The 25,478-nt window shown below is 44.2% G+C and overlaps 1 protein-coding gene and 1 long non-coding RNA gene across 6 annotated transcripts in view; one reads left to right on the top strand and one right to left on the bottom strand.

Annotated features, from left to right (window-relative positions):
* The window catches only part of LOC149983240 (uncharacterized), a 392,257-nt gene that overhangs the window by 7,007 nt on the left and 359,772 nt on the right, over positions 1-25,478 (bottom strand). The gene's annotated exons all lie outside the window — the stretch shown is intronic.
* On the top strand, positions 103-25,438 carry LOC110523594 (golgin subfamily A member 2). 5 transcript variants are annotated; one of them, XR_016495979.1, is made up of 27 exons: positions 103-299; positions 1,685-1,825; positions 3,683-3,751; positions 4,390-4,551; positions 5,827-5,870; positions 6,135-6,198; positions 6,451-6,513; positions 7,818-7,898; positions 8,482-8,520; positions 9,992-10,054; positions 10,542-10,635; positions 10,807-10,913; positions 11,091-11,149; positions 11,348-11,489; positions 11,573-11,662; positions 12,069-12,176; positions 12,288-12,375; positions 12,579-12,715; positions 12,936-13,154; positions 13,506-13,619; positions 16,343-16,567; positions 16,829-17,017; positions 17,161-17,407; positions 17,543-17,763; positions 17,934-18,040; positions 22,229-22,421; positions 22,538-25,438. XR_016495979.1 is itself a non-coding variant. In XM_021602431.3 (27 exons), exons 1-27 carry the CDS (start codon positions 252-254, stop codon positions 22,801-22,803), a joined length of 3,330 nt encoding a protein of 1,109 aa, XP_021458106.3. In that variant the 5' UTR covers positions 103-251; the 3' UTR covers positions 22,804-25,438. The 5 variants fall into 5 exon arrangements, 4 of the variants coding, with proteins under 4 accessions (XP_021458106.3, XP_021458107.3, XP_021458108.3 ...); XM_021602431.3 differs by having other exon boundaries at positions 17,543-17,713; XM_021602432.3 differs by lacking the exon at positions 3,683-3,751 and having other exon boundaries at positions 110-299; positions 17,543-17,713.

Below are 25,478 nucleotides of genomic sequence, written 5' to 3'. Positions count from 1 at the left end.
ACTCTTTGCCAACGTTTAAAATAAATGGTGTTTAGCTGTGTAAGGGCGGAAATATGCAAATACATGCTAGAACGCGTCAGTAGGATCTCACTGGCTCGTGCTTGGCTCTGCCCACTATTTTGGGTTAGTTATTAACATCTTCTGAAGTATTCCCGAGGGAGCTGTTGCGCCCCTAGCGGCAAGATACCTTCTCGCGTCACCGACTGTTCCCAAATTGTTGACGTGGTGCGGTTCGCTACCGGACAGGAAGGATGGCCGACCAGAGCAGGCAAATTAAACTCGCCGCAGCCAAGAAAAAGGTACACATTTGAATTGCCCATTTCACAGCGAATATAACCGTTTTTTCAAACGTTACTCTGTTCTGGATTCGAGTTGTCAGTAGTTTCAAATTTTCACGAACCCGTGTGATGTTGACATTCCACGTCCTCGGACCGGTCTGCAGTCGGCCAACCCAACTCGCATCCTCCTGCTGTGGCTGTTAGTGCGCACGAAATACCGAGGCTTAGTTTGGGCCTCTAATCGTAGCATTAAGTAGCAAGAGTATGTGGACAATTTAGACCGGGCAGGGACTTGTAAACTTTGCAATGGCGTTGCTCCCTAGGTACAAACCTTCTGTAGTTTTATCAACCCAATTGGCCAGTTTACGTTTGCTCATGTTAGCTAGCCATAGTGATTTCGCTAACGTTAGCTAACTATCAATGAACTGACAGGTAGCACCGAGCCAGTTGGCACAAGATGATTGATGCTAGCTAACACAATATTACACATAATGGGGTGTTCTTTTGTTTTGACTTTCTGTCACTTTGTGTACGTTAGCTAGCTACGTTATAACTTCCTAAGAATGCATGCCTGCCAGTGTCACTAACGTTTATATGGTTAATGAAATGACAAACTGAAGATAATGTTACCGTGGCTAAGTAAAACGTTTGCTTAGTTATTTATATTGAGTCATGTTTGACAGGAAGCAATGTGTTAGTGAAGAGTAACGTGACGGGTAGTTTTACAGCAGACGCTTCCTCTCCCTGTCTGTTTTGTCACTCAGGAGCTAGCTACCTAGAAATATTGTATATAGAAAGCTAATCAAATCAAGCTATTTTGTTTGAAGAACAGTTGTCTTGCTCAAGTCATTTGCGTCGCCTACTATCTCTTTCGACATGGTGATAACCACATACTATTGTTGAGATCCAACTCAGGAATTTGACATGGCATTCTTATCTCTCTGATGGAGTTTCTCTAATTTGTCTCATGACAGCTGTCACAGCACAACCTTGTGCAGGCGGGCGCATGTTCTACCATTACACATTTAAAAACAAACCCACTTGTGCAAGGGGGATGTTTTCTCATTTCACATTTAAAAAAACTAAAAAGTACTTTCCTCAACCTTCAGCTATTGCAGCAATTGGTTATGCTGTAAGATATTGTTGGACAGTTTTGGATCTTTCTAAATACTCATTCCATTGTCACCCACACCAGTGATACCATACCCAGGAATAACTGCTCATACTGTAGTCTAATCATATGGGATCCTTTTGAATATTCACATTATTGTAAGCCACACCAAGGCTCCCTGTACTTTCTATGCAATATAATTATTCTGCTGATGTGCTTAGCCTAGCAAACATGTGAGTTCCAGACAGTTGAGAGCTCTCATTGTCCTCTTCCCCTCCTCTCTTGTGCCGGGCAGCTGAAGGAGTTTCAGCAGAAGAGTTCTCCTGCCAGTGGAGGAGGGGTTGGAAATGGAGGAGGAGGACCAGGTGCCAAGAAGAAGAGGAAGGGAGGGAGCCAACCAGACACACCCTCAGCTGACCTACACTCTCCAGACAATGTGAGTCACCCAGCTGCATGCCCGCTGTGTGTGATGAGTTTGAGTACTGTTCATGCACACTGCTCCACTGCTTCTTTGCAAGATTTGACTTCACGCTATTTGCATTTCAATAACAAAGTGAAATGTTGCAAGAAAGCAGTCTGATACTTCTGCTCTGGAATCACATTTAATGTTCCAGCTCAGCTGCACACTTCACGTGTGTGAGTGCAGCCATTTGCAAGTGTACTGTCAGTGTTTGTCATTTATGTCAGATCATGGAATGTAAAATGCAGCTATGCTCCAGTGACCAAAGGACATGTCTTCTTCAGGCAAGAAAGTACTATCATGCTCTGTCAATTTGTTTTCCCTTCAGGATGTTGCATCTTAACACACACCCTTCTGTTTGGTTAAAATCAATATTATTATGTTAATGTGCCTTTAATCCTATTAGAATGACATCAGATTGGCAATTGTTTCATAGCAATGTCGGGGGTGTGTGTAAGGGACAGGTGATGGTTACTGTAATAATTATATACGGAGTATTCGGAAAGTATTCAGACCCCTTGCCTTTTTCCACATTTTGTTATTCTAAAATTGATTAAATAGTTGTTGTTTTTTACCTTATAAATGTACACGCAATGACAAAGCAAAAACATTTGTATAAAATAAAAAATAATAAATTTACAAAAGTATTCAGGCCCTTTATTCAGTACATTGTTGAAGCACCTTTGGCAGCGATTACAGCCTTGAGTCTTCTTGGGTATGATTACAAGCTTGGCACACCTATATTTGGGGAGTTTGTTCTCTGCAGATCCTCTCACGGTCTGTCATGTTGGATCGGGAGCGTTGCTGATTGGTGGAGTGCTGCAGAGATGGTTGTCCTTCCGGATGGTTCTCCCAGCTCTGTTGAAGTGACCATTGGGTTCTTGGTCACCTCCCCAACAAAGGCCCTTCTCCGATTGCTCAGTTTGGCTGGGAAGCCAGCTTTAGGAAGAGTATTGGTGGTTGCAAACTTTTTCTATTTAAGAATGATGGAGGCCACTGTGTTCTTGGACCTTTAATGCTTCAGAAATGTTTTGGTACCCTTCCCCAGATCTGTGCCTCGACACAATCCTGTCTCGGAGCTCTACGGACAATTTCTTCAAACTCATGGCTTGGTTTTTGATCTGACATGCACTGTCGACTGTGGGACCTTATACACAGATGTGTGCCTTTCCAAATCATGTCCAATTAATTGAATCTACCGCAGGTGGACTCCAATCAAGTTGTAGAAACATCTCAAGAATGATCAATGGAAACAGGATGTACCTGAGCTAAATGTTGCGTCTCATAGCAAAAGTTTTGAATACTTATGTAAATAAGTTATTTCTGTTTTTTATTTTTAATAATTTAGATTTGTCTAATAAAAACCTGTTTTCACTTTGTCGTTATGGGGTATTGTGTATAGATTGAGCATTATTATTATTTTTAAATCCATTTTAGAGTAAGGCTGTAAAATAACTGTGGACAAAGTCAAGGGGTCAGAATACTTTCCGAATGCACTGTAGTTCCTGGATCTTTTTTGCAGTATTTGTTTGCTTTAACTTCTGCCCTAGCCTTCCCATGGTGAAACCAGTTTTTCTGGCATCGGTAAAGACTTTGCTCCCAGCCAGTCACAATGACAGTCATTTTCTTGGAGGAACATTATCACAGAATCAAATCTTTTCTATACTTCTAGAGACGGAACTGATTGTGATGAGTCAGCCGCTAACATTGTCTGTCAATGAAGCTGCAGGTTGTGGGCTTTCAAATCTTTCTCTTTCAATGCCCTTCCTCCCTCCCTCATTAGCTCATTCACTGTCCCTCTCTCTCTCACCCTTCCATTCCCCTCTCCCATAGATTCAGAGTATTCTGAAAGTTCGTAGTCAGACCAATGGATTAGCTCTGCCTCCCTTTGGCAACAGCCAGGTGAGCTTACCTCCCTCCTGCCTTCTTTTTCTCTCTCTCCCTCTCACTCTTCCCCACTATCTCTTCTTTTGTCCTTTTTGTTCTTTTACACCTGTCTCTTGCCCTCTACTTACCTCACTTGATCTCGCTCTGTGTATCGGTCCTTTTCCCTCCCTACTGTCTCAATCCCTCTGTTTTTGCTCCTCTCCTGCATGATATTCCCTATGGTCACTGGTTGCTCATCGTAGCCATTTCTCTACAGGGAGAGAAGTGCTTTGTATTTACTTTGCCATTTGTTGATTTATTATGAATATGCTAGAATAAAGCCTAGCTAACTGTTTTTAGTTTCTTCTGTTTTGGGTCAGTCCATCAGGGGTGTGATGTTGATTTGGTAGTATCTGTGTGTTTTGCATGTTTATAACTTCTGGACCTAATTTTTGTTTGTTTATTTACCATGCTGGCATGTTTCCATCAGTGAAATCAAGATGTGTGTGATTGTCCATCCATGTGTTGTGATTGTGCTGCCTTGACTGTACCTTGTTTTGTAGGTTAGAATGGTGTGGACGTGTGTATGTTTCCTTTGTGGTTGAAGCAATTTGGAAATATACAATCTCTGGATGAGCACTGAAAAGTAATGTCTGTGTGTATTGTGGCCTCAGGCCCATGTTGATGAGGAGGTGAGAAGGTCCCCTGTCACCCAGCTACTGGAGGACCCAAACGGAGAGGCCGGCCGCAGCTCCCCTGGTTCTAACCCTGCTAGCTCTATGTCTGCTACTAACCCTGAGTGTGTCAGCCACGCCCACAATACTGACATGCAGCAGGTGTGTCCCTCCCTCCCACCGTCTTCTCTGTCTCCATCTCTCTCTCTTACTGTTGCAAGGTATACTGAATCTTCTGTACTTTTTCAATACTAGAACCTGAAACAGTTTGGTCCTAGAATTTTTACTATCAGTACTTCTGGCAAATGTGTTTCACATCATCTACTGATTTTAATAGATAATCAACTCTGTCTATTAGCGCAGCCGTTGTCCCCTTATCGCGCTGTGCCACTTACTAATTTCTAGCCTGTCCTGAGGAACTACTGCATTCACTGGGAGTCTGGGCTGCATTATCGCTCGCTGAACAGAAATTAACACATTTGAATAATGCAACACGGCATGCATAAATGTTGAAACAACTGTTAATTACTGTTTGCAAAACAATGTCCATTAAAGGCTAGAACACCTTCCAATGCAAGAAGATACCGGTAGCTTTCCTCGCTAGTTTACAGCTGAAGCAAACATCAACTCACTATCATAGTACCTTGTATGTGATAATATGCAAACCATAGCACAACATTTTGCTTATTTCAAAGCTGATTATCACCAAAAACTTTATTTGTTCACTTTCTCGCCTGACTCAGTCAAGATCATCTTTGCGCAAGCCTCTTAGTGTGTGAGTGAATGTCATGGGTCTTAAAGAGACAGCGCACACTTTATAAAAGAAGAGATTGCTTCTTCTGTGCAAATGTTGTTGATCCGTAAAGTAAGTCCCAAATTGTTTTTCCATCTGTAGCCCCAGGAATTCAGCCAAAACGAGCAATAACTCAATGCATGCACACACTCCAATTGAATATGCATTGACCTGTATTGTAAATAGTCTTGATTTACCTAGTTTATCAATCAACTAGATTCACTATTCAAATAAGGCTAATAATTTATGTAGTTAATTTTTTTACAAAGTCAAAATGATTGTATAATTGATCCATTATGCATGCATTCTAAAATCTTACATTTCTAATGTATTGATACTGAACTCGAAAGATCTGTCTGGATCAAGTGCCATTCTGTGACTTTGGCTAATACGTCTTTTTGTCTCTTGGTATCGTGATTTTAGCGAGTATCTTGATATGAAATCTGGTATCGAAGTCTAAATTCTGGTATCGTGACCACCTCTCTCTCCACTCATTAATGAGTGGTCATTTTTAACCGTGTACAAGGATGGATTGGCCTAACTTGTGTACATTGTGTCTGAATACTTTTGGCCTGGTATGTCGCTTGCTTTGATGTTTTTTAGTTTCACTCAAAGCAATTTCCTCTCTCTCTCCTCTGCCACAGAACTGCACCCCTGACGGCAATGAAAACCATGCGGAAGAGAATAGGTGGGTCACCAAGTCATCTTACACACACACACACACTCTCAATTCCTCTTCAGAATGTTCCCCCTGGTCTCTACCCTTCACAGCACCCCCCCCCCCCTCCCCCCTCGCCTGCAGCTGTTGAACACACACACACAGAATAAGTAGCACAGTTATGAAGGCTGGCAGTTCAGTTTATCACATATTGATTGCTCCATTACTCAATAAGACTGGTGTGTTACTGTGACATTGGACTAATTCTCTCTGTGTGTGTGTGTGTGTGACCAGACCCCTTTCATCCACAGAGAGCCTGCGGCAGCTCTCCCAGCAGCTCAACGGACTGCTCTCTGGGGTATGCGTGTACTTAATGGCCACAAAAAGGAGAAATGAGGCTTATAAACTGCAGTCGACGCACTGAGAAGTGCACGTCGCCTAATTGCAAGCCCCTCCCAATGATACTCTATCTTGGTTTAGATATTTGCTTGCTCCTGGTTTAGTGCGTTGCATAATCAGGAGTGCTGTTTGTGATGCTCTCATTGGCTCTGAGAAGCTTGCTTTATTGTGGTTTGACTTATCTTGTTGTTTTTTTTCCTGTCTATTCTAGTCATCCACCACCTATGTAAATGGAGACGGTGCTCCCTCGCCTGCCAATGAAAACGAACTGGAGGTAAGTGACACATCACCACACCACACGTTGCCCCCTTATCATGGCCAGTACACAGGGAAAGGCACTATAAAATGCAATCCATTATTTATCCTGATCAGACAAACCCAGTCCCATTCTATCCCCATTTGAAGTTGCCCATTGTTAAGCGTCATGCCTATTGAATCAGCCTCAGTACATGATGTTCACTCCCCTCCTTGTGTCCAATGTGTCTCCATACACACACCAGAGAAATCATGTGTGTGTTGCCCCAGGTTATGTAGAGGTGTTCCATCCCCTCCTCTCCTCTCACAATCCACCCGTTCTTGCTCTCCATGCAGGAATGTGACTGGCCTCGGCCATACAGCTCACATGACCCCTCTGCCTGTTCTGGCCCCGCGTCCAGGCTCGGGTTACACACACACACAGGCACACACAGCAAGTGATAGACTTGACTAATGACTATAACTTAGATTGTGTTGCACAGCTGAGACAACAATGCAATCTGAAAGATCGTCACAGTCAGAACAGAACAAATGAAATGCCGTCCAGGCAACACTACTGTACCTTTCCCAGGCCCTGCATACATACAGTTTAGTGCAGAGGAACTCTATTTCTCCTTCTCAGGTCATATCTCTGTCCTGTGTAATAGTCCTCAGACCTGTTTGATTACCTTGCAGTTTGATGTCATCTATATAGAGAATGGACTCTCTTTTAGTAAATAAAATTCAGGCATCTTTCCAAAGCCTTGATTGGAGCTGGCGTATAGGTGTTAAAACATGTTATAGTGACTACTAGTTTGTAACTTGTTAAATTGGCTGAGATCACATTAGGAACTTTGATGTTCTTACCGTGGTTGTGCAGTTCAGGGTTTTCCTAACTCTGTCCTGGGGCCCGTCGTGAGTGCACTTCTTGGTTTTTGACCTAGCACTACACAGCTGATTCAAATAACCAACTCCTCAAGCTTTGATTAATTTAACCAGGGAACCCTGAAGTAGTTCATGTTATGTAGACATCTGGAGATACTGAGGTCATGTGAGAACACTGTTTGTCACATTACATTACACACTCCAGTCTGTACATGTATTACTGAATGTTCTGCTAGCTGCCCCTGTCCTCACTGTATTACCTCACTAACTACTAGTAAGACCAAATACCTGCTGCTGCCATTTTTGTTGGTTCACATTTTACATCCCTGAAGGAGACCGAGAGTCTTTACTTTCACTTTAATGAATTATTGTTTGTATTTCTACACTTCCCATCTGTTTTTAATTTATTTCACTTCAATTCACTCCCTCTTTTTTTGTTGTTGTATGTTCACACATCAGAGTCGAAACCAGGAGCTGGCAACCGCACTGGACTCCAGCAACCTAACAAACTCTCAGCTCAGTACCAAGTTAGACCTGCTGGTAAGAGTGTGTGTGCGCGCATGCTTGGGTTTTGGGCATTCTGCAAATAACCCCTCACAGCCCCCATAGCAAGACTCATACCACACCAAGTACACTGACTGGCCACAGATTGACTAGTATGTAACGAATGACGTAACACTTAGCACGTTGGCTAAACCTGCAGCTGTGCTGAGTGGCAGCACAGTCAGTCAGTTGATCAAGTCATGCATGGTTTTGTTTATTCACCTCACAAATTTCATTGCCCTGCACTGTTCTCATTGGTAACCACTAAGCTTTGACATGCTCACCATGATCTCGACAATGAATGAAATGAGGGAATGTTTTTGTCAGTCGTTAATAATAGACCAACTGCACTGATATTGCTTCTGGAGCTAGCTTGCTAACCGTCGCAACCCGACTGACTAGGCTAGTAAGCTTCTGTGCTGCTTTGTAAATGGGAGGTGCTCAATTGGTATTTGACTCCTGAAGAGTGAAAGGAGATGACTTGTTGTTTGGTTAGATGACTGACTTAGTGTAGTGATAGTGGTGGTTTTGTGGATGGTGCTGATGTCACTGATTGTCCTCTGTCCTGTTTGTCTGACAGACCAAGCAATCTCAGGAGCTCACAGATCAGCTGCAAAAGGTGAGCATAAATATACTGGAAAAAAGATCAACACAACATGTAATGTTTTGATGCCATGTTTCATGAGCTGAAAGAAAAAAAATCCCCAAAATGTTCCATACGCACAAGTAGCTTATTTCTCTCAAATGTTTGTTATCATCCCAGTTAGTGAGAATTTCTCATTTGCCAAGATAATCCATCCACCTGACAGGTGTGGCATATCAAGAAGCAGATTAAACAGCATGATCATTACACAGGTGCATCTTTTGCTGGGGACAAAATAAGTCCACTCTAAATTGTGGAGTTTTGTCACACAATGCCACAGATGTCTCAAGTTGAGGGAGTGTGCAATTGGCATGCTGACTGCAGGAATGTCCACCAGAGCTGTTGCCAGATCATTTAATGTTCATTACTCTACCATATGCCACCTCCAACTTCGTTTTAGAGAATTTGGCAGTACTTCCAATCTCCCACACAACTGCAGACCACCTGTAACCGCGTCAGGACCTCCACATCCGGCTTCTTCACCTGTGGGATTGTCTGAGACCATGACCCCAGACAGCTGATGAAACTGTTGGTTTACACAACCAAATAATTTCTGCACAAACTGTCAGAAATCTTCTCAGGGAAGATCATCTGCATCCTCCTCACCAGGGTCTTGATCGGACTTCAGTTCAGAGTTTTAACCGACAAATGCTCACCTTCAATGGCCACTGGCACGCTGGAGAAGTGTGCTCTTCACGGATGAATCCTGATTTCAACTGTATTCGACAGATGGTAGACTGCGTGCGTGTATGGCGTTATGTGGGCGAGAAGTTGGCTGACAACATTGTGAACAGAGTGCCCCATGGTGGGGTTATGGTATGGTCAGACACAAGCTATTTTATCGATGGCAATTTGAATTCACAGAGAGACCGTGATGAGATCCTGAGACCCATTGTCATGCCATTCATCCGCCACCATCACCTCATGTTTCAGTATGATAATGCACTGCCCCATGTCGCAAGGATCTGTACACGATTCCTGGAAGCTACAAATGTCCCAGTTCTTCCATCACCTCCATACTCACCAGACATGTCACCCATTTGAGCATGTTTGGGATGCCCTGGATGGACATGTACGACAGCGTGTTCCAGTTCCTGCCAATATTCAGCAATTTTGCACCGCTATTGAGTGGGACAACTTTCCACAGGCCACAATCAACAGCCTGACCAACAATATTTCAAAGGTTATGGATCTCGCTGCATACGGCAAATTGTGGTCACACCAGATACTGAATGGTTTTCTGATCCATGCCCCTACTTTTTTTTAAGGCATCTGTGTATTCTCAGTCATGTAAAATCCATAGGTTAGGGCCTAATGAATTTATTTCAATTGATTTACATATATGAACTGTATCTTTGAAATCTTTGAAATGGTTTTATTTTGCATTTGTTCTTCAGTGTCTCTCCTCAATGGATGAATGCAATATGTTTGTGCTTTCTTTGATCAGGAGCGAAAGGAGTTTGAACTGAAATGTGTGAGGGAGCAAGGAGCCATGCGAGAACAATTACAGGTACACACAACAGTGGAGGCTGCTGAGGAGAGGACGGCTCATAATAATGGCTGGAGCGAAAGGAATGGCATCAAACACATAGAAATCATGTGTTTGATGTATTTGATACCGTTCTGCTCCAGCTATTAACACGAGCCCGTTCTCCCCAATTAAGATGCCACCAACCTCCTGTGACACACATCCTCTGACATCTTCTCTTAATCCATTTGAAGACCTTTAAAAGCAATTCTCTCATTTCACTCTGCATTCCCAGATATGTGCTATGCATCTGTCTTAAGAGCCTATACACCATGTGTTGTTGCCTATTTACCCAGGGATGCACGCACTGACACACAGAACAAAATATGTTCTCGTCATTCCAAGTGAAACAAAGCTTTGATTTGATAAATGACGGGGATGATGCAGTGCAATGACACCAATTGAATTAATCTATCTGTTTATTTCAAGATTGTATCGTCTGCTTGTCTCTATCCATCCTCTTCTCTAGGTCCACATCCAGACCATCGGCATCCTGGTGTCGGAGAAATCGGAGCTGCAGACCGCACTGTCATACACGCAGCAGGCTGCCCGCCAGAAAACAGGTGAGTGTGTGTACACCCTGTGTGAGACTGAGGATGTATGAATATCAATGTGTGTATGTGAACGTTCTCAGTAATGTGCTGTGTTTTCAGGGGAGGCTGGTGAGAGGGAGTTGATGTGTGTAAAAGTCTATTCGTATTGGTGCTCAGTAAGCTGCTGATGTGTGTTTTCAGGAGAGGCTGAGGAGCTGAGTAACCGTCTCCAGGCCACCAAACAGAGAGTCTCTGAGCTGGAGAGAACCCTGTCCTCCGTCTCCACACAACAGAAACAGTTTGACAAGGTAACTTAAACACACACAGAGAGAGAGAAACTGTGTGAGAAGGTAATTTACATTATCACACGCAAACACACCGGACTGATTCTGAGACAGTTACTTGAATGCCGTGAGCGATGAGTTTCGATTTGAGCTTTTCAGTAATGCGTTACATATGATTGATTATCTTGTTCTCTTGTGCAGCATAACAAAGAGCTAGAGAGAGAGAGAGACAACCTGAGGCTAGAGGTGTACAGACTAAAGTAAGTCTTACCTGTAGTATGCTACCATTCTACTAAATGGCTGGCCTTTTATCATATTTCCTTGTATGCTTTGTGGACTAGGTAGGAAAAGGAATCTAGTGGAAACCATGAGTGTCATCTATGAGTAGGTTAGGCAATTCAGAAGCTGTGTGTGTACGTTCCAACCTGACCCTCCTATATCTCTTCGTCCCTGTGCAGTAGTGTGAGTGAGGAGAGGAGGCAGCAGAGTTCAGAGCTGTCAGAGCAGCTCAAGCTGAAGGTGAGTGAGAACAGTGCTATGAGACTGGACCTGGATGAACTGCGCAAGAGACTGGAGATGGCTGACGTCATGCTGCAACAGGTAGATAGATACACACTCTCCATACACACTGTCATTATCATTTGTTTTGCAGTTGTTCAATTCTCTTGTTCTTTTATTCTTAGTTTTCCAGTCAGTCAGGGCCTCCCAGTGCCAACCAGCAGATGCACTTACTACTGGAGGAGAAATTACAGATTGAGGTGCACACTGCTCAGGTAGGGGGGGGGGGGGGGGGGGGTGGTGCATGCGAGCGCATTGTGTGGGATGAATTCACCTAGAACTGATTTATGACCACACATTTATCATCAAATTTGGTGGTTGCTTAGAATTGTCCTATTTAAATTGGAAATATGTTTTTTCCATATCCCAACTCGCCCTGAGACACCCTCAGAGAGTGGGGTCAGGGTCTGCCATTATCAACAGCGACCCTGGAGCAATTGTGATAAAGTGCCTTGCTCAAGGGCACATTGACAGATTTTTCACTGTTGCGACTCTGATTCAAACTAGCAACCTTTCAGTTACTTGCCCAACTCTAACTGCCATTTGCAAACGGGTGTATGCCTCTCTTTAATGTTTTAGCGCCTTGCCATTGTGTTAATGGTCTTTTGGTATTATCTATAGTTAATGGAGTCGGTGGCCCAGCTGCAGACAGAGAGAGACCGTTACGCTGAGCAGATCCATGAGGAGGGACGAGTATGGAAGGACAAGACAGAGCAGCTGCTCTCTCAGGTACACTATGCTACCACCCCATTAGCAGAACCTATAGAGCTGGCATAGCCTCTGAACGGAATGCTAGAAATACTTAGTCAAGTTGTTGATTGGCGTGTGTGTCCTGTGCAGGTGACACTAGTAGCAGAGGAGAGAGACAGGAGCATCAGTCAGATCCAGGAGCTAGAAGCCCACATCACAGACCTGAAGCACGCTGCAGGTGAGGCACACAGCTACCCTCCTTGTTTTGCACATCCGTGGTTCTCAGAAGAGCTTTCTACCAAAGACAAGCTTACTGTGTTCGTCCTGCCAATGATTATCATGAAAGGATTTGTATTGCCATAAGGAAAGTATAATGTACTGTTGGTGAAAGGAGAAAAATGTTCTCAAAGGGAGATGAACTGATTGTTTTCTCCTCCCCAGCCCTTTTGTCCCATGAGAGAGAGGCCCAGGTAGATCCCCAGCCCTCAGGGCCCTCCATGAGTGAACTGGCCCTCCAGGAAGCCCTCAGCAGCCTGCAGCAGGAGAGAGACTCTCTCAACACACAGTTCCAGGCCCAGGTGATAACCTCCCCTTCTCTCACACACACACACACGCACACACACTACCAGTGAATAATAACACGCACTGTGCATATCACACTCTGAACACTCTCTGTCTCATCAAGGCCTTGACTAATAAGATGCATTATGGTTTGTGTTGGTGCCGACCTGGAACCAAATCCTGGACACCATTTCCCTTTTATAGAGTCTCACTGTTCTTCCCGTTCCTTTGCTATAGCTACGTGACAACGAGCAGCTGAGTCGTATGTGCTCGGAGCAAGAGTCCCGTCTCTCGGAGCTGGAGCGCCATGCGGAACGCGGGGCCGAGGATGCAGAGGACCGCAGGCGCATGCTGGAGGACGTGCAGAGCGACAAGGCCACCATCAGCCGCGCCCTGGCCCAGAACCGCACCCTTAAAGACCAGCTGGCTGAGCTGCAGAACGGCTTCGTCAAACTGGTAAGGACGAATATTACCTAATTTACTGTCCTGTTGACTTATTTGAAGTATTCACTAATCTGCCTAAGTTTGGTTGGTGATAAAATAAATGGGTGGAACTGGAAACATGGTTTTTACTCATCCAGCCACATTCAAAACACTTGAATTTACAGTTTAGGCATTTAGCAGACGCACTTATCCAGAGCGACTTAGTTCCTCTTAAGGTAGCTAGGTGAGACAACCAAATATCACAATCATAGAAAGTCAAACTTTTCCTCAATAAGCTACTATCAGCAGTCAGTGCTAGTAAGATAAGACACGTTAGAATAACAAGGGTGTTGCCTCGTGTTGAATGTCTCTCTGCCATCCTAGACCAATGAGAACATGGAGCTGACCACTGCTCTGCAGTCAGAGCATCACGTCAAGAAGGAGCTGGGACGCAAGATGGGACAACTACAGGAGGACCTGCATAACTTCAAGGAGCAGGTAGGGACACACAAGTGGAGGCTGCTCAGGGGAGGACGGCTCATAATAATGGCTGGAACAGAGCGAATGGAATGGCATCAAACACATGGAAACCATGGATGTTTCTCTATGCATACTACTGTGCTCCAAGTGCATTCTCCGAGGACGTTCTCTTGAGTATGTTCTTGTGAGGACGCATAAAACATTTAATTTGAGAAGCACTCCCCCTACTGTATTACCTCACGCTGCATCTCCCCATTCATTTCTTCCAGCCAGGGCAATGGCAACAATAGAGACAAAAGACTGCATTCTGTAAGGCTGCATGATGCGACTAATGATGATTTGAAAAAAGACGCTTGGAAGGCATAAGCTCGGCTTAGTTTTTTGCTCAGGCTGCACACACTTCATCAGTCTCTCATTCACAATTTAACGGCGGCATCCCCTTTGTGTGGCCGTAATGCAACCTAAAAAAGTCCATGCTTTTTGTGGCCGTTGTGCCCTTCTCCCTGAGTGCCGCACGCTCCTAAGCACCTCTCACATAGCTCTCCATCACGTGATCGGGTCTTTCTCACAGGCTACCAGTGAAGACACACATAGGGGGACGCACGCATCCTTATCCAATTCCAAGGTGCATGTTGGAAGAACTGTCCACATTTGACTTTTGTCAGCCAACATGATGAGTAACGAACAGTACAATCACTAGCCTATGTCAATATACAATCCCCCATAGTACAAAAATTGACCTATTCTGTGTGAGAAATAAATATTCCAAACATAGTCTGGGACAGTTGTGGGATGCGATGGATATCAAATTAATCCAACCACTATCATCAACAAAAAAAAGTTTTACTCAATGTGGCTGACGCAAAAAAACAGCTTTAAATTATGATAAACAATTTGGCCTCTTTCTTCACATTATAAGCACAGCAATGTGCACAGGGTAGTAGGCTACGAGCGCAAATGTTCCATTAGCGGAAAACACCATTATCAAAAGTGACCACAAATGCGATTTATGCATTTAATGCTTTTATTATAAAGGTGCATTTTTATGGTGAAAATGATCTTCCCCAAACTTGAAACTCACACGCTGCTTATGTATACCACTTAGGCTCTACAACCCTTCTAAAGCATATTAATGTGCTTCATTTTAAGAAGTTGTTTGGACACTTTAGGGCTATGGGTTAGGCTACATGAGGTGTGCAACTATGATTCGAAAAACTTGCAAAAAGAAGCCATTGTTTCTTTCCCTTATGCTGGGCATAATTCACAAGTGATCATTCACAAGTAGTAGGCTAGTATTGTCTCCCATCAGACTATTCTTGATTTAATCTTGTCTTTACAAATAATATATGTGAAATTAGTTTTGATTTAGAATGGACAATTATCATGCACCTGTCTTGAAACGGGCAGCGGGGGAAAAAATACATCTCATCTATGCACTTAAATTGCGAATGAAGGACGCTTTTCCCGTGGTTCATTTTTATGCCAGCCATGAGGCTATACTCCTGTTGTAAAGATAAACAATGTGCTTAATATTAGGAAAGTTGTGAAATATAGTAGGCCTAGCAGAAAGTTGATGGGATCCTTCCCTTTTTAATAGTGGCCATCACTCTGTCTATAGGCTATGTAATTGCATGGCCTATAGGAATGTTGCGCCTCATGAGCTCTCATGAAGCTTTTTATTAGATTTTTGATGACATTTGCATCAGTTAACAGGCAGTTAGCAAATTTGGTAGGCTACTAATGAACATCAGCAGCATCAGAGCTTGGAGAAGCCTAATTACCGTGCCTAAACGGTCACGTGGAATTTGTTTGACTTCATGACTCATGACAGCCGGTGTGGCAGTCACCGCAACAGCCCTAGTCTGAATACTTTCTGAATTAACTATGTGAATCATAATCTAGCTAGAAAGATTACCTTAAACTAATGTTATGCAAGGTAGATGGCAATTCTGCATGACCAGCTAGCCAGTTGACCTTATGGACTTACTCATTCACTGAACCTTCCTTCTTCTAGCCAGGACAATGTCAAAAGAGACGAAACAAGATATACACAAAGCAAACTTTTTACTTCATATCTATGAGCTAGCTATATGTGAATCGTAATAATGTAGCTAACAAGATAGTATAACAGGCATGGGTAGCTAGCTAACAATTCTTTGTGGCTATCTGTCTAGCTAACAGTAGTTGCTAGCCAGTTAGCTCTAATTTACTATGGGCTTACGACCTACAGTGGGTATTGTAGGCAGGTAACCATGCCAAAATTAACACAATGTATTTATCAACATATCAAGATGAAATGTTGTAGTCAGGCAACATATGAGATGTGAATAGGCAACATTTAATTACAAAGTCGGAGTGTATTTTCTCTCACTTCAACTCAAGTAATGTCCGCTATTGATTTCAAGAAAATGTAATTTTATACGTGGTTACGTCATATTTCTTTGCATACTTTCCATGGAAGCTTGCGTCTGCATGCTTCAAAATGTACAAATGGAGTACGCATTCGAGAAGTGCTCCGTTTCGCATACTTTGATTTGGACTCATACTCCGACCCTTCCTTGCTCCACTTTGCATGCATGGTTGTATGCATTTTGAGAAACACCCCATGTGCTTGATGTATTTCATACCATTCCGCTCCAACCATTACCACCAGCCCATCCTCCCCAATTATTAAGGTGGTGAACAGCTGCAGGAACAACATTTGTCACACAAACACACTCACACGTCTGCTTCATCCCCAGTTGGAGCTGAAGTCTCTGGAGTACCAGGCACTGCTGGAGCAGCGGGACCAGATAGTGGCCCACCTACAGCAGTACTCTGCAGGCTACACGGCCCTGGCATCTGAGCGGGAGCAGCTCCACAGACAGTACTTGCAGCAGAGCCAGCTGATGGACCGGCTGCAGCATGACGAGACCCATGGAAGGGTTCAACTGGAGATGAGCCACAAACAGCTGGAGCAATACCAGGTCAGGGAACGGGACACGCATACATTCATAATGCATCGTTACTGCTGCGCTGGCTGGCCGGCTGGGTTGTCAATAGTTGCCACAAAGTCAAAATTGGCTACATCGTAAAAATTCATGAAAACTTAAAAGGTTAGGCTTATGGTTAGTGGTGGGGTTAAGGTTGGTGTTGGGGTTAGGTTTAAAATTGAATTTTGAGAAGATAAATTGTAGAAATGGGTGGGGTTTATGACTTTGTGGCTGTGGTAACCCTCCCCCATACAGGAGAGGCTGGAGCGGTTGTCCAGAGACAACGAGCAGCTGAAGGCTGAAGTCACAGAGCTGCTCAACAGCTCAGCCCTGGCCACACCCCCCAGAGACCAGGGAGACGGAGTGGAGAGCCAATCCCTGCCAGAAAGCCCACAGAAGTCCTCCATTGCTATCCCAGAAGACTTTGAGAGCCGGGAAGAGATGGTAAGGAGAAAATAACTATCAGTGGTTTTAAGTGGCCTCTAGTGTTGTTGCTCCCAAATGCTACATATGTGAGGATTTTCAAAGCATCTCTCAGTCTCCGATTTATTTATTTATTTTTTTAAATCCTCTTCCGTCTCTCTCAGGAGGAGTTTGTGCGTGATGCAGTGGCACGTGTGGAGGCAGAGAGAGATGAGGTGAGGAGCAGACTGGAGGAGGAGAGGAGACTGCACCTTGCAGCCCGTCACCAGGCTGCAGCACCCAGCATGGAGTTCCAGCACCACAGTCATGACCATGAACACAACCATGACCACGGTCACAGCCACGGCCACACTCACAGCCATGACGGCCACACTCGCAGCCATGATGACCACAGTCACTGTGAACACACAGGTGAGAGGAGGAGAGGTGCATGCACATATTTGTGTGTGCTACGTGCATGACCAATGTTTGTTTTCTCAGAGCTCTATGCTAGGTTTGAGTGTGTTACCATTGCAGTGTGTGACCGGTGTTTCCCCCCCGTGTTAGTCTCAGGGTCAGAGGGCGTACCAGTGGAGGTACACGAGGCCCTGTGTGTTGCCATGGAGAAGCTCCAACACCGCTTCACCTCACTGATGCAGGAGAAGGCTGACCTGAAGGAGAGGGTAGAGGAGCTGGAACACCGCTGTATACAGCTGTCTGGAGAGACTGATACTATAGGTGACAATCACACTCCTCTATACAGCTGTCTGGAGAGACTGATACTATAGGTGACAATCACACTCCTCTATACAGCTGTCTGGAGAGACTGCCACTATCAGTGAGACACACACTCTCCACTACCCTTTTTCACACACACACACACACACAGTGATGCACTTACACATTCATTCCCATAGTGTGACCGGTCATCCCTTTCCTTCATTGTGTGTTTGTCCAGGAGAGTACATTGCCCTGTACCAGAACCAGAGAGCTGTCATGAAGCAGAAACACACGGAGAAGGAGCAGTACATCAGTATGTTGGCCCAGGACAAAGAGGAGATGAAGGTTTTATTTAATTTTTTATTTAACTAGGCAAGTCAGTTAAGAACAAATTATTATTGACAATGATGGCCTACCAAAAAGCCTTTTGTGGGGACAGGGGCTGGTATTAAGAATATGCGACAAAACACATCACGAGACGACACTACATAAAGAGAAACCAAAGACGACAGCATAGCATGGCAGCAACAAATGAAAACAGCATGGTAGCAACACAACATGGTACAAACATTATTGGGCACAGACAACAGCACAAAGGACAAGACCGTAGAGACAACAATACATCAGGCAAAGCAGCCACAACTGCCAGTAAGAGTATCCATGATTGAGTCAAACTGGACCATTTTTTCTTGCAGCTTGTGCCAGTCGCTAGCTGCAGTGAACTGAAAAGAGGGCCCCCAGGGATATGTATGCTTTAGGGACTTCTTACAGAATGTGAATGGCAGAACGGGTGTTGTGTGTGTGTGTGACTGCAGTAGCTATCTCAGATAGGGGGAGTGAAGCCTAAGAGGGTTTTATAAATAAGCAGCAACCAGTGGGTCTTGCGACGGGTATACAGAGAGAACTAGTTTACAGAGGAGTATAGAGTGCAGTGATGTGTCCTATAAGGAGCATTGGTGGCAAATCTGATGGTCGAATGGTAAAGAACGTCTAGTTGCTCGATGCACCGTTACCTGCCAATCTAAAATTACGTGTCTGTAATCTAGCATGGGTAGGATGGTCATATGAATCAGGGTTAGTTTGGCAGCTGGGGTGAAAGAGGAGAGATTACGATAGAGGAAACCAAGTCTAGATTTAACCTTAGCCTGCAGCTTTGATATGTGCTGAGAGAAGGACAGTGTGCCGTCCAAGTACTTGTAAGAGGTGACTACCTCAAGCTCTAAACCCTCAGTTAAAAAGCAAACCGGTGGGGAGAGGGGCATTCTTCTTACCAAACTACATGACCTTTGTTTTGGAGGCATTCAGAACAAGGTTACGGGCAGAGAAAGCTTGTTCGACACAAAGAAAGCTTTGTTGTAGAGCGTTTAACACAAAATCCGGGGAGGGGCCAGCTCAGTATAAGACTGTATCATCTGCATATAAATGGAGGAGAGAGCTTCCTACTGCTTGAGCTATGTTGTTGTAAATTGAGAAGAGCGTGGGGCCTAGGATTGAGCCCTGGGGTACTTCCTTTGTGACAGGCAGTGGCTGAGACTGCAGATGTTCTGACTATACACTGGCCTGCTAATTACCTCTCTCAAAGTGTTCAAAGACCCCTCAGAGACACCAATACTCCTTAGCTGGCCCACAAGAATGGAATGGTCTACTGTCAAAATCTTTGGCCAAGTCAATAAAAATAGCAGCACAACATTGCTTAGAATCGAGGGCAATGGTGACATAATTGAGAATCTTTTAAGATTGCAGTGACACATCCATAACCTGAGCGAAACTAGATTGCATACCAGAGATAATACTATAGAGTTCAAGAAAGCCAGTCAGTTGAGTATTGACATGTTTCTCCAGCACTTTTGATAAACAGGGCAAAATGGAAATAGGCCTGTAACAGTTAAGTTCAGCTTGGTCTCTCCCTTAAAATAAAGGACGCACCGGGGCTGCCTTCCAAGCAATGGGAACCTAACCAGAGGAGAGATGGGTTGAAAAGTTTAGAGAGGCTTGGCGATGATAGGGGCAGCAACCTTAAAGAAGAAAGGGTCTAAACCATCTGACCTGAATGTTTTTTGGGGGTCAAGTTTAAGGAGCCCCTTAAGCACCTCGGACTCAAGTGACTGCCTGCAGGGATACACTTTGTAGTGGGGCAAGGGAAAAAGAGGGAGGAGCATCGGGGCTAGTCTCATTAGGAGTGGGAGATGAGAATGTTGGATGGGGAAGGAGGTATGGCAGAGTCAAATAGGAATCCTGACTTAATGAAGTGGTGATTTAAAGAGCTCCGCCATGTGCTTCTTGTCAGACAACCACATCAACATTTAGGGACATGGGCAGATGTGAGGAGGAGGGTTTATTCTCCAGGTCTAATCGTTTTCCAGAACTTCTTGGGGTTAGACCCACAGAGAGAGAACTGCTCCTTAAAGTAACTAACTTTGGCCTTGCACTTATTTATAATTTGCCTGAACGACAGCCAGTCAGCCTGAGTATGCGTGTGCCGAGCGATTTGACAAATGGAATTCTTGAGGTGGAGTAACTGCCAGATCACGGTCGAACCAGGGGATGAACCCGTTTTTAATTCTCCTTTTCTTTGAGTGCGTGTTTGTTAATGATGCCACTGAAAATATAAAAAAAGAAGGTCCAAGCATCTTCGACAGAGGGGATCAAGCTGGTTCTATACCAAGTTACAGGCCAGGTCATGAAGGATGGCTTGCTCATATTTTTTTGGCAAGGGTCTATGACAAATCAGGACAGGTTGTTTCACTGAGCAGCCATTACAAACACAGGCTGTAAAACAGTGATCGCTAAGGTCATTAGGGGCGGCAGGTAGCCTAGTGGTTAGTGCATTGGGCCAGTAACCGAAAGGTTGCTAGATCTGGATTATTGGTAAGGAAAACATCAAGGAGAGTAGCCTTTTCTGGGTGTTTGGAGTCATATTTTGTTGGATTGGTAATAATCTGAGAAAGATTTAGGGAGTCCCATTGCTTTAGGACTTGGTCAGGATGTTTAAGCATGTCTCAATTCAGGTCACCTAGCAGGACAAATTCAGGCTTAGTGTAAGGGGCCAGGAAAGAGCTTAAGGCATTTAGGGTGCAGGCTGGTGCTGATGGTGGACGATAACACCCAGCAATAGTCAACAATTAGTTATTTGTAAGTTTATTGTGTAAAACCTGCAAATCAAATTGTTTGGGGACATACTTGGTGGAGACAACCGAGCACTGAAGGTGTTCGTTGGTAAAGATTGCCACTCCACCACCTTTGGAAGATCTGTCTTGCCGAAAAAGGTTAAAACCAGAAAGGTTAACATCAGTGTTCAAAACACTTTCTTAACCACGTCTCGGTAATGACGAACACATCTGGATTGGAGCTGTGAACCCACCAATATTAGTGCCGATTTTAACAATCGGTATTCGGCCTTTTTGGATGCCGATTATGGCCGATTACATTGCAACCCACAAGGAAACTGCGTGGCAGGCTGACCACCTGTTACACGAGTGCTGCGTTAAAAGAACCTTGTGGCTGCAAGGAGCCACGGTAAGTTGCTAGCTAGCATTAAAATGATCTTATAAAAAAAACAATCAATCTTCACATAATCGATTATGTTAACCATGTTAACTACACATGGTTTATGATATTACTAGCTTGATATTGATTAAAATCGGCCGATTTTCATATCAGCTTTTTTTGGTCCTCCAAGTATCAGTATCAGCGTTTTAAAATCATAATCGGTCAACCTCTAATTTTAGGTAATTATCTTCCAGTGTTAGCGTACAGAAAACCCATGCTTTTACGAGAGAAGAAATCGGTGAAGTAGACATCAGAGCACAAATCAGAATTGGGGCTAGCGACAGTAGATGGGCCAGGGTGTACTTGCACATTTCCAGATATCATCAGCAGTAATATAATCAGGGCACGGCAGAGGACAGGGAGAGCTCTGCAGTGTTGATTTGACATTTGAATGTGCATTAGATGGCAACAAGATCATATTGTTAAGCAATTTCATCAGGTAACATGAATAGAAAGCCGGGGAGAGGTGGTTAGAATAGGATGGGAGGCCAAGAGTCTGTGTACCCAATAAACATAATCTGTCCCACGGTTGGGTAAACAAGCAAGTTCATAGTAAACAAAGCACGCATGAGGCAAATAGCATAAAGCACAAGAGAAAAATATAATGACTTGGGACTAGCCATTGTAAGCTCAGAGTCACTCACCCCAACAGTGTGTGTGTGTGCTGGAGGCGAGCGACAGCTTGGGAGAGAGGGGGGGGCAGACGGTGAACAGATAGCCAGGTGGAATCCAAGCTGCAGTGCAGCAGGCAACGGGAGTAGGTGTCACACCCACTTGGGAGAGGCTTTTTTTTCGGAAGGCAGATTCCTTGTAGAAAATCCCAGCTAGCTAGCAAGTCACTGTCCACCATCTTTTCCATGTGGAAAATGTTGTTAGCTAGCTATATCTTTTCAGTTTTGGAAAATGGTCCACACACACACACACAAACGTGCTCTACTCACACACAGAAAGTACACCAATTTGATTGTTTCTGTGCCCATGCAGGCCAAACTGGCAGAGCTGCAGGACCTGGTCATGAGGTTGGTGGGTGAGAGGAACGAGTGGTACAGCCGCTATGCTGGGATGGTGGCTAGCGCTGACACTACAGCTAACCCTGACCTGCTGCCAGCTGGGGAGGACCATGTCCAGGCTCACCACGCACACAGACGCATGGAGCTCAATGCTGTGGACGGACAAGGTTTGAGCACACACGCGCACACACACACACACACCTCCATTCCCGCTGTAGAGTCCATGGATAGTCATTATACTAACCTCCCTGATCTCTCATCTCCTTCCCCCTTCTCTCTCCAGAGTCTATGGATCTAAGTAAAGCTATGGAATCTGACTCCACCACCCCTGATACCCCTCACAGTGCACTGTCAGACTTGGTCCAGAGGCTCCCCCCAGATTCACAGGCTCTGATGAGGCCCCAGGAGGATGGCACGGCCAGGCAGATCATGCAGCTGCTCCAGGAGATCCAGGGGCCCCGCTCCGTGCCCTTCCTGGGGGACAATCCCTGCATCCCCTTCTTCTACCGGCCTGACCAGCAGGACGAAGTCAAGATCCTGGTGGTCTGATGAGACTATGGAGCCAACTGGCAAAGTTGGTTTGGATCCCTGGCAATGTTGAAGGATCTCTGAACACACACACCATTCCACCACGTCACACTTAGGTCATCTAGGATCACACGTACACACACTTCTGGGTATACGGTCTCACACACATGCGCACTCTCCCCCCCCCCCCCCCGTCATCGTCAAATTCAAGTTTCTGGAGAGTTTGTTTACGCTGTCTCACACTCCATTTGAGTCCTTGGGGGGTCTCACATGCAGTTTATTATTCACTGCACACTAAGGCTGGGTGTTGCTCACTCCCCTTATGCAATAAAATATCTCTGTCCCCTCAGTCAGTCTATTGAAGGAGAAATGAAGGCTTTCAGTGAAGTTAGCAGCAATAGTATGTGTGCGTGCATGGACTACTCTCACAGGATCCTCATTCACAATGTGTGTCTGATTCTGGAGAAGAACTGGGATAGTCTGTGTTTGGTAGTGGAGACAGACAAGGCTTGGTTTTGCCCTGTGGGCTGTGTCTCAATTAATTTATTTGTCTCTTTTCCTCCATGACAACTGATGGGCAACAACATACTCAGGCATTTGGTCATGAATGGAAGGAGACTGATACACAGCCTTAGGTAGGTGTTGGTGTGTTCTATGGCAGTGGAGGTAGTGTTTTGTCAGTGAAGCAGGTGGAGTAGTGAAGGTCAGTATCAATTCAGGCTGGAGCCTTGACCTAACTGGGGAGAAAGCAAGTCAGGAAGCATTGGTAAAGACACTAGCATTTGGCACAAGTTTGCATTGTTCACTTAATTTCTAAGTTGTTTACTTCTAAGTAGGGGAACACAATGACGTCATAGGAAAGAGGAACGTGAACGTAGACACATGGCTGCTCTCCCCTACAATTACCTTGTCTATCCACCCTCTTCCATTTGGAAACACTGAAATCTGAACACATGCATGTACAGTAGAGCTTTCTCTTATGCCAATGAGCCAGTCAGTTCTATTCCCCTAGTTTGCTCTGCGTTTATTTATTTCATGTCCCATTTTCATGTCATCTCTTGTTTATCAATCGTTCAATTCCATTGTGCTTGTTGCCCCTCTACATATCATTGATATGAAGTTGCTCCCTTTGAGACTGGATGGAGATTGGATCATTTATCACAGACAATCTCAATTCTATCCCTAATGATCTGAATGTAAGTGGTCTCTTCTCTCTAGTTTCATGGGCTTTTGTTGTCGGTTATTGCACTAAGATTGTACAGAGCTTCTACTAAAATCCTGTCCCATCTCACTTGTTTTTTGGACAGTAGTTTTTCTATGGCAGACCCATTCTAGGCATTTGATTTCTGTGCTTGGAGCCCTATGATGTCATGAGTGCTCTTTGGCACATCTGGGCAGAGGGTTCCACTCAAAGCTAACGAATGGAGACTAAAGCTTGTGTGTTGAAGTGACCGAGAGAGAGAGTGTGTGTGTGTGTGTACACTTGGAGGATGTACAGGTATGTGTATATATAGTGTTGTATTAATCATAGTAACACAAGGCAGAGGCAATGGGGGTTAAGCTCTGCTGTTTGATTGGAAGGTCATCCTGTTTTTGGAGAAACTTCCCATGATGGGGGTGTGTGTACTCATAATATTTGTTGATTTTTGAATTTTGAGGCTTCCGTAGTGTCTTTGTTGTTGACTACCGATGTCAGATTTTTTTTATTCAAGAATGGAAGTCTTTAATGATAAGTCAATTGATTACCCCTAACTTAATGAAAAGCAAACAGTCTGAAAAATAGTAAGGTGGTTTTTGATAATGCTATGTGAAATGTGTTCAATCAGATATGAGGAAAGTATTGGTTGTGGAGGATGTTTTCAGGTCTGTAGAGGTGTGTGTGTGTGTAAGGGTTTTGTACTTGGTCTGCATTAATTGCTGAACCAACTCTACCCTGAAGTGCAGCACTTTTCACAGTAGGACTTGACACAGTTTCTCTTGAAAGTGAATGGACTGTTACCCCTATCTGAATTAAATTCCTGGCTTAGCGTTCTCTTATGCTTATGAAAAATATTGTAATTAAAAAAAGTTAACTTTTGTTTTGGGAGTAGTAAAACCAAAAGAAAATCTTTTCAAATAATTTAAAATGCCATTATTTTGACGGTGACGAGAGATACAAGTAATAGATTAAACTGATTTCTCCCCCCCACCCCCCCCAACACAGACTTTCTAATTCAATGTTTATTTTGAATGGATGTGTGTGTGATTGAACAGATGATTTAGAGACAGTTGAAAGTTTTCTGTTGTAAAGGAGCTGTATATACTGTAACTGTGTAAGATATTGTACAGTATATTCATTCTGCCTGGTGTGGGAATAAAGGTAATGGCTGTTTGTAGTGTTGCTAGCAGCCCAGAGCGTTTGTCTGTTTGTGTGAGCATTTGTTGGACACACAGCTGAGGTGAAGGGGTAGGGGTGATGTCTTTGTATTAAATCAAAGGTTAACTAAATTAAAATATATTTATTAGGCATAATTATCCAAACTAATCCGTTTTAATGCAATGTAGGCTGTTTGGGGACGTTGAAGGATCGTTGAGCTTCCAACACTACATTTCTGATGTGATTTCTCCTGTAAGATTTATTTTCTCCCCTCCTGAATAAAACTGATTGAGCAAAGTAGACAGAATCTGGTCAATGGATCCTTGCAAGTATCCCTCTG

The sequence above is a fragment of the Oncorhynchus mykiss genome, chromosome 5, assembly GCF_057628025.1.
Source record: "Oncorhynchus mykiss isolate SJ-2025 chromosome 5, ASM5762802v1, whole genome shotgun sequence".
In the NCBI taxonomy this organism is placed as follows: Eukaryota; Metazoa; Chordata; class Actinopteri; order Salmoniformes; family Salmonidae; genus Oncorhynchus; species Oncorhynchus mykiss.
This window is presented reverse-complemented; position numbering and strand designations above follow the sequence as displayed.